We start from the raw sequence: 8,409 nt of genomic DNA, 5'->3' as shown, positions 1-8,409 counted from the left end.
CGATCTAATGAGAGAGAGAGAGAGAGAGAGAGAGAGAGAGAGAGAGAGAGAAGTTATAAAGACTTTAGAGCAGGCCTAACATTTTATTTATCAGCTACGATTCGCCCTTTCCATATTTTCGCTGAGTAAGATATTGAGAAAACAAAAAACAGATGCTAGAGTAACCAATAACTGAGCAGAGCTTTGAGATCTATTTTTTTTTATTTTCTCTTTGTCTCGCTTAACGAGACGCTAAAGAAATCGAAGCGTTTAGTTTTGCCAGCAAAGTATTAAACAGGTTTGGTTTAGGACATGAATGCTGTTACTTTTAGAGTAGTGGTTTTTTGAACATAAAAATTTTGGTAAATGTAAACTCAATTGCTTTAAAATTACGTACGAATTTTAGAAAGTTGCTGTGACAGAAATAAAAGATTCACTTCTCAGATCGACAAATCTAACGTTGTGCGATTTGTATTTCTTTTCTTGATTCATAAGGCGTCTTATTTTTCCGCAGATGATAAAGTTAAGTAAAGTTATGTATAAAGAAAAATTTATAATCTATTAGGAACAATTTATTGGATTACAAGGCGAGCATGTAAAAAAAATAGATTAATATTTATTCTTTTCTTTCCTTTGAATTTTGAAAATATACATTTTTTTCATTCACGAGTCAATTCAACCATACGTGCATTACTTTTCAGTCTATTCTTGCACATTGAAAAAAAACCCGATATCACATTTCGGATTGAGGATTCATCTCGCAAGATATAAAAGTGTGGCGCTAAAATAAATATTTAATAAAAAAAGAAAAAGAATTAGTAAAATGACTTATACAAATAATAAAGACTGTAAAGTGATATAGAGATTACTGCATCATATACATATATATAAATAATAATAATAATAATAAAGACGAGTCATTCGCTATCAAGTGTACCCGTAAAAAAAACTCGGTGAAGCTTCACGATAAAACTTTTTGACATACATTCGAGATTTTTTACGTTTCCGCTTTCGTTTCATGCATTATATAATTTAGAGGGTAGCGTCGCTATCCGCGTGCTAATATTACAACACTTAACAAACATTCAAGGTGTCCAACAAATGTTACGACTAGTCTTAATTTCTATTGTCATACTACTAAGATAATTCATTTATCTGTACTGAATTTGGAGTACTTTCTTTTTTACAGTTAGTTACTTCAGTTTCCTCAGAGTGCGATCCCCATGGGATACGAAACTACGGAATATTCGTGATTGATAATGCTTTCATTTTACCGATTCCGTCGTTTTCTTTTCCGCAGTTTTAGTTTTTAGCGGATTCGTGTGAATCTCGCTAAACTGGTTTAAATGAAGAAAACCTGTCTTCTATAAGAACATATACTTAATCGAAGGCAAGTCAATTAAGAGTCATCAGAAACGGAAAGGATTGTAAATAATACGCAAGATGCACGTGGGATTGAGCCATAGATAACAAGTCGAATCATTTAAAAGCGCGTAGCTACTCGCGGTATCCTGTATCTTCTTATTACTGACTACAAATAAATACGGACGTCAATACGGTCAGAAAATGAATGTCGTAAATAATATACAGAAAGGCAAAAATGTAAATCAAAATCAAAATGGATATATAAAATTGGCAGACGTCCCTATGTATGATTTCTGATCTGCAGGAATTTGTTTCTTTATGTCCCATTAAACGAAACTTGCAAATACGCAACCAATGCGAGCTAATGACAAAAGCTATTCCGGGAGATCTAACGAAAGGAAGGTTCTTGCGATTTATCAGCGCTAGTTGCTGCGCATTCCACAAATTTCGCTCAATGCGACATAGGAAAACACTTAGCGGAGCGGAATGAAGCCACAACCAATCATAAACGTTTCACAGTTCCGCATCCTATGAGAGCACACCCTCACTCTCAATTGTATTTTTTCTATTCATATGTCTAAAGTCTCTTTTAGGGGCAGCTTCGCAACTTCGAAGAAAATCCTAGAATGCAAATAAAATAGAGTGAACATTGATAATTTACGAAAAATACGTTGTATATGTATACAAGATGTTCCAGAATATTTGTACAATACTCGTATGCAGACAAAGTGGAAATCCTCTAGTATATATTACAATTTTCGCAATAGTTAATGAAATATTAATTTCTAAAGATCGCTGAATATTCATATATATTCACCTGGCCTACCGTTTAATGCAAATGCGTGAGGTACGATCAAAGCGGGGTTTCCTTCGTTTTCCTTTGTCGCTTGTAATAAACAATTTTCTGTGCGCCTAGTGATCACAGTCTAGGTGTGTATCGATAGATCGTTTAATCATTAATTCTCTTAAAACTCCATCAGTGTCAACTAAGCAGTGTTATTTATCATTGTGGATTTTTTACAAGCCAAACTTTTAATCCTTTTATTAATATAATTAAAAATCATTCCTAAAGGATAATCGTTTTATCCTTCAAAATTTCTATTATAAATTCTATGTTCTTACTATAAAATGTAGGATTTGACAATAAGATCGTTCTATCAACTAAACTATATATAGTTCCAATCTTATAGCGTGTAGAATGATTTAAATAGAACGATAAATACCTGCTCGAGAACGTCTTTTTATTATCAATCTAAAATAATAGTATTGTCTTTATTGATGACCGACAGATCCAAAAAATTCAAGCAATGGTCTTCCTCATATTCAATAGTGAATTTGAGTCTATCATGCTGTTCATTAAATGAATTTAAAATTTGTGATCTTATCTTTAGATGTGATCATAAAAACATCGTCAACATATCTAAAATAGAAACCCGAAATTCTAAAGAATTTAACACTCTCTTCTAAATCCTCCATCACAATATCAGATATAATAGGGGAAAGGGGGATTCTATAGGTGTGTCAAATGTTTGTTTTTAAATGACCCCATTAAAAATAAAATATGTTGATGTTAAGACAAATTTGATCGCATTAATAAATTCTTTGGTATGTTCGTGGTACATTTAATGGAATCCCACTTTCTCTCTAATCCAATAGCTAACGGAATATTAGTGAACAGAGAAGTAACATATTGTATTTCTGCGTTTTAACACTGAAGAAGGCTTTGTAAGCTGAAACGTTTGTGTAGAATATTATTTAGTATTTATATTTTTATGTTAATTATATTAATTTAAAGTTATTCTAATTATAAGCTTGAAATAAACCACGACATTGTTTAAATTTTAGTAATTAATTGTTAACTATTGCGAAAATTGTAAAACGGTACAGGATCTTTTGACTTACTTTAGTCTACTCTTTATCTGCACTCGAGTGTTGTCACGAGAGTTACTGGACATCCTATACACACACGCATGCACACACGCACGCACTTAAATTAAAAACCTTGAATGTTTTACTCATTTTTAATGATATAAAAAAATGTTTCAAATGAAAAGGGAACGGTTTCGAGAGGGATGTATTTTGATCAAGTGGAGACGTTAGAAAGATATGAAGATTATTTCCACTTTTTTAAATGGAATTATATAATTTTTAGATAATATGATCTCTAATTATTCTGCGCACATTAATGTACGATCAATAAAAAATTAATTTAGTATACGATTAAGAATATGACTAAGTATACGAGATTTAATATTTCATGTCATCAATAATGCCAGAATAAAGTATAAAATATCTTGTAAAAAAAAAAGATATAATTCCATCTAAAAAATCTTCATATTTTTGTTTGATATCTCCACCTTAAAAAAAAGTGACGAAAATACGTCCCCTTCAAAACCATTCCTCTTTTAATTAAAACATTTTTTTTGTATCATCACAAATAAGTAAAATATTTAAAGTTTTCAATTTAAGTGGATCACGCTGTACACACACACAAACACACACACGCATACACGCACGCACGCACGCACGCACGCACACAAATATATATATATAAAAATACATAAAAGAAATAAATTAAATATAAATAATATATAAAATTAATATAATTAAATACTTACTTGTGGCTGTATTTGCTACGGACAGTTTTTAATGTTTCTTTATGCTTTCTATGTAAACTTTGATTCAGAAGATTGCAAATATCTCTTATGTCGTCTAGTTTATAACCGCTATAGTATTCTAATGTTGAATTCCATCCTCCTAGATCTTTCATTAGCAATGCCAGTAACAACGCCGCTGCTGCCATTTTGCTATCACTAAATCTGATCATCGTATAATCCATCAACGAGTGTTCCAATATATACCGAGCCAGAGTTAATGTAGGCATGGAGACCTTGGCACACTATTTTCAGATAATAATGATTGAGTTAGTCTATAGATCCTATTCGAATAAGATAGTCTATCAGATTTTTTAGAATAGATATCGGAGACTAAATTTTAAAATATTAAAACAACTGATCTTCAATAGAAGAATGTAATTGTACTTTTTTTTTTACAGTCTGATGTGATTTGAAAATATACACACATACAGAGTGTTTAGTAAAAACCGTAACAACGCTCAAGAGTAGATTCCTGAGATTATTTTGAAACAAAAAATCTAATACCAAAATGTCGAGGCTTTAATAGTTTTCGAATTACAAATATTTAAAGTGATCGACATACTCTCGACATTTTAGTATTAAAATTTTCGTCTCAAAATGATTTCGGAAATCTATCCTTAAGCGTTGTTACAGTCTTTACCGAACATGCCATATATGTGTATACACACTCAACTCGGGTAAAATGGACCAGGAGCGAACAGCGTTAAATCATATGTTATTTTGTAAGTACTGTTATATCACATTTGCTCGTTAAAATCTATTTTAAGATCCAAGTTTTAAGATCCTAAGTTAAGATCCAAGATTAAACCAATAAAGTTAACAAGAAAATAACAATTGGAAATAAGACCGGATCGTGGAAAAATATTTCTGACAAATAAAAAGTACATTACAAAGATCAATTTTGTAACAAATTGTTATAAACCAATTATTAAATATTGAATGTAGAGGGAATTTACACCAGTCAATTCTACGGGAAAAATTACAAAAAATACATACAATCTTTCTAGTTTAGCCATGGACATTAAGAAAAGTATCGATACACAGGAAGGTACTCTAGACACATAAGGAAATCTTATTAATGTTATAAAATATATAATATTAGTAGTATTACAATAGTTAAGTTAATTAGTGAAATGTTTTTAAATATCAATTAGTTAATATCATATATAATATTCACTCTCTATCAAAATTCCTTTTCTTGTTTTTAAGAGTTAAAACCATTATTATTTCTCTCAACTTCCTTTACAAATACAAATAAACGTCAAATGTGTTCGCTCGTGGCTCAGAAAAATGTTTGAGATTTTTACATATTATGAAAGAAAAATATCAGATGCGCTTTGCTATTCCGGCTTGGAGGAACATGGAGCTTTCATTTATTGGATGATTGTGATTATAACTAACAATATAAGTCAATCAGGCCTTATGCATTAATTCCTATTGATTCGAAAATATATTAATTTTAAATCTAATTTCGAATAATAAAACCAATCTTTTTCTTTAAAAGAAAATTATTTCATTATCAGAAGAAGTATTATATCATCTAATATATTCATTTAAATCTTAAGACAAAATATTCTTATATATAAATCGGTAGCTTTGTTACTGCTTACCCTAGCATAACGCCGAAGAAATCTGTAAGAAAGAGGCACTCCCAGGTCAAAATTGACTACTTTTAAAACATTCATTTCCATTTTTATCAGCTCTCTCTGTGTGTAAGCGCCATCACATATATACAAGAAATCTTCCACCATTGGTGGTATTCTTTCCTAAAGCCAAAGTTACGAAGTTTTTACCATGAGCTTATTGTTCATGACAAGAGTACAATTATGTTAGGCAAAAATTTTGTGGATATATAATTATAAAATTTACATCAAATTTGCTCGCTATGAAAAGACTTGCAGCGCCGAGTAGTTGTAGAGTCTCTTTCCCGACTGTCATTTTTGTCAGATATAAATCGACAAGTTTTACAGCCAGATATAGGGTCTCATGATTCAACTCAAATGATTCCTGAACCTCAACCATCCAGTCGACTAATAGTGCTCTCATCCATTGCGAGAGACATACTTGCCGGTCCATGTAATCACTGATGGGGAATAGATGTTCTCGTTCCTTCAGGTATTCGAAAATATCCATTGCATAGTGTGATACCTGGTATGGATCTAGCCAATTTTCAACATCAAAATCCCATTGAACGCCTTCGGGTAATTCTCTTACAGGTATGGCAATCAATAAAGTAGTGGCTGAAACTTCATTCTCATTCGTAGGGGATGTAGGTTCTTTTTCTTCTGCTATTACTGTTGGTTTGTCGTTGATTTTTTCATCAACCTATAATATATATTTAATCTATTATAATACTAATAAACAGTATAAAGTCTTCTTCTTCCTCTTCTTATGTTAAATCTTTGGCCTGTGTTACACCTCTCTCATATGCTTGTGGTGTACGGTGTATTATTCAATTGTCACGAGCATATGGGACCTACAATTTTAACGCCGGTTCCGAACGGCGGATTTTTCGAGAGGCGTTTCTGTGGGCAGTATAAAGTAAAAATATAGTGTAATAAAAATATATAAAATATAAATTATCGTTTTTATAGAAATATATGCAATCAATTACTGTACTGATTAACAGTATAATTTGATCATGCTGCAACAACTGCGTTACACTCTCATTTGCCCGATTTCTCAGGATTTTTAAAAATATAAATAACATAGTAAAATGTTAAAAATATATAGTGTAATCCTGTCTTAGTTTAAAAAATTATTTCTTACTCCTTTTTAAAAGTAATTTTATTTTAAAAATTATATAAAAGTTAACAAATAAATTTTATATAATTTCTAAAATAAAATTACTTTAATCTAATTTTCTTTATAAGTTTTAATCTGAGTTTTTTTAAGTTTTTGCAAATAAATGAAATTAAAGAAAAACGTGGATTCTAAAATATTATACATAATAATATATTGCAGAAAGTTTAAATATATATATATACCTTATTGCTACTCCTGCGAGTCTTTTTTATGCTATCATTAACGTCTTCCAAAGCACTGACGTATAACGAATTATCCTCAGATTTTTCTAAATCTGCACTTCGTCTAATATTTACAACTTTGTTAATAGTTTCTGTTTTATCATCCTTTTTGAGAATAGATTTAATACGAGGCGCCGGTTTTGCTTTTGCCGGTACAACTTTTGATGTAGTAACATCTGCAGGTTTCTCTGAAGCAACGTTACTTCCGACTGGTTTGAGCTGAGTTACTACCTTTTTTGTTAGATTATGTCCTACTAGCGACGTAGTAATGGCCTGTCAGATTCATAATATAAAAGAAATAAATTCATAGATAATAAAATAAAATAAACATGAATTGAACATTAAAATGCTATGATTTAAATAAATTAAAATCGGTGATCGGAATTAGAACGTTTTTGACCCGATTTTCGTGTTAATGCCTGCCACTTGCGTTTTTACAATAAACGAATCGATTTATGTAACTGACATGTAAGGCTCTTTCAAGAATACTACGCGTAAATAGGATCGTATCTTCTGTTCACCAACTTATTATACGAGCAGCAAGAAAGAATTAGTAGACACGAAAATAGTGCCGAAAGTTGCATTTAAATCCGATTACTAAATTAAAGTATAAATTTATATTTTGTTATAAAAATTGATAGAATAATTGCAAGAGTATATACATTGGTGATATTTGTAAAAGCGTATCTCTTGTTCGTTTTTTCCTTAGGTGGTGAAAATACATCTGAAGATTTTCGCTTGACGCGAGTTTCTCTGCCAGTATTGGGTTTTAATGGATTGTTTAATAAAAAATGTTGACTCCTTGTTGTTATACCCTTCCTTAAGGTTGCAGTGCTGTTTTGTCTATTTTGTCCAAGTAATACTTTTGGAGGTGCCATTTTTCGGATATGATAAACTTTGGTACTTCGGTTCCTTACCTATTGCTATTATTCATAAAAATACATATAATTAATTCATAAATTATAGTTCAATTCATAGTATATACATAATATACATAGAACATAATGATTCAGAAATAGAGGGGTTTAAATTCTGACATAACAACATGCTAATATCTGTTTATCATACTTGGTAATTTTAGTTTAATTTATTCTGTAACTACTAGTGCTGTGCGATTTTTATACTTAGAACATGTGTTACTTTTTTACTCGTTATTACTTCTTTATATTGTATTTTATACTATTATGTAGTATTAATCAAAAAAACATTGTTTTACTGATCAATTGCGTTTTATGAGATCTCTCAGTCATTCAATATCATGTCATTGTATTATAATGTAATATAACTTATAATTCATTTAAGTTTATGATAAAGTTTTATGTTTATATAATTGCACACTGTCTGTAGCGCTAATTCTAGAGCTTTATTTTTTGGTGGCGTTT

General features: G+C 30.5%; 1 protein-coding gene across 3 annotated transcripts in view; it reads right to left on the bottom strand.

The window, feature by feature from the left end:
* Positions 1–906: 906 nt before the first annotated feature.
* The window catches only part of LOC108753278 (G2/mitotic-specific cyclin-B3), an 11,278-nt gene continuing 3,775 nt past the window's right edge, over positions 907–8,409 (bottom strand). For all 3 annotated transcript variants that reach the window (XM_018494745.1, XM_018494735.1, XM_018494755.1), the window contains exons 2-7: positions 7,690–7,950; positions 6,989–7,300; positions 5,871–6,326; positions 5,612–5,767; positions 3,963–4,243; positions 907–1,965 (exon numbers count right to left, since the gene is read on the bottom strand). In XM_018494745.1, the coding sequence (XP_018350247.1) occupies positions 1,914–1,965; positions 3,963–4,243; positions 5,612–5,767; positions 5,871–6,326; positions 6,989–7,300; positions 7,690–7,905 (1,473 nt within the window). In that variant the 5' untranslated portion in view covers positions 7,906–7,950 and the 3' untranslated portion in view covers positions 907–1,913. The remainder of the gene's footprint in view (positions 1,966–3,962; positions 4,244–5,611; positions 5,768–5,870; positions 6,327–6,988; positions 7,301–7,689; positions 7,951–8,409) is intronic.

The sequence above is a fragment of the Trachymyrmex septentrionalis genome, unplaced genomic scaffold (genome assembly GCF_001594115.1).
Source record: "Trachymyrmex septentrionalis isolate Tsep2-gDNA-1 unplaced genomic scaffold, Tsep1.0 scaffold114, whole genome shotgun sequence".
NCBI lineage: Eukaryota > Metazoa > Arthropoda > Insecta > Hymenoptera > Formicidae > Trachymyrmex > Trachymyrmex septentrionalis.
Note: the sequence above shows the minus strand (reverse complement) of the source record. Positions and strands in the feature narration are given on the sequence as shown.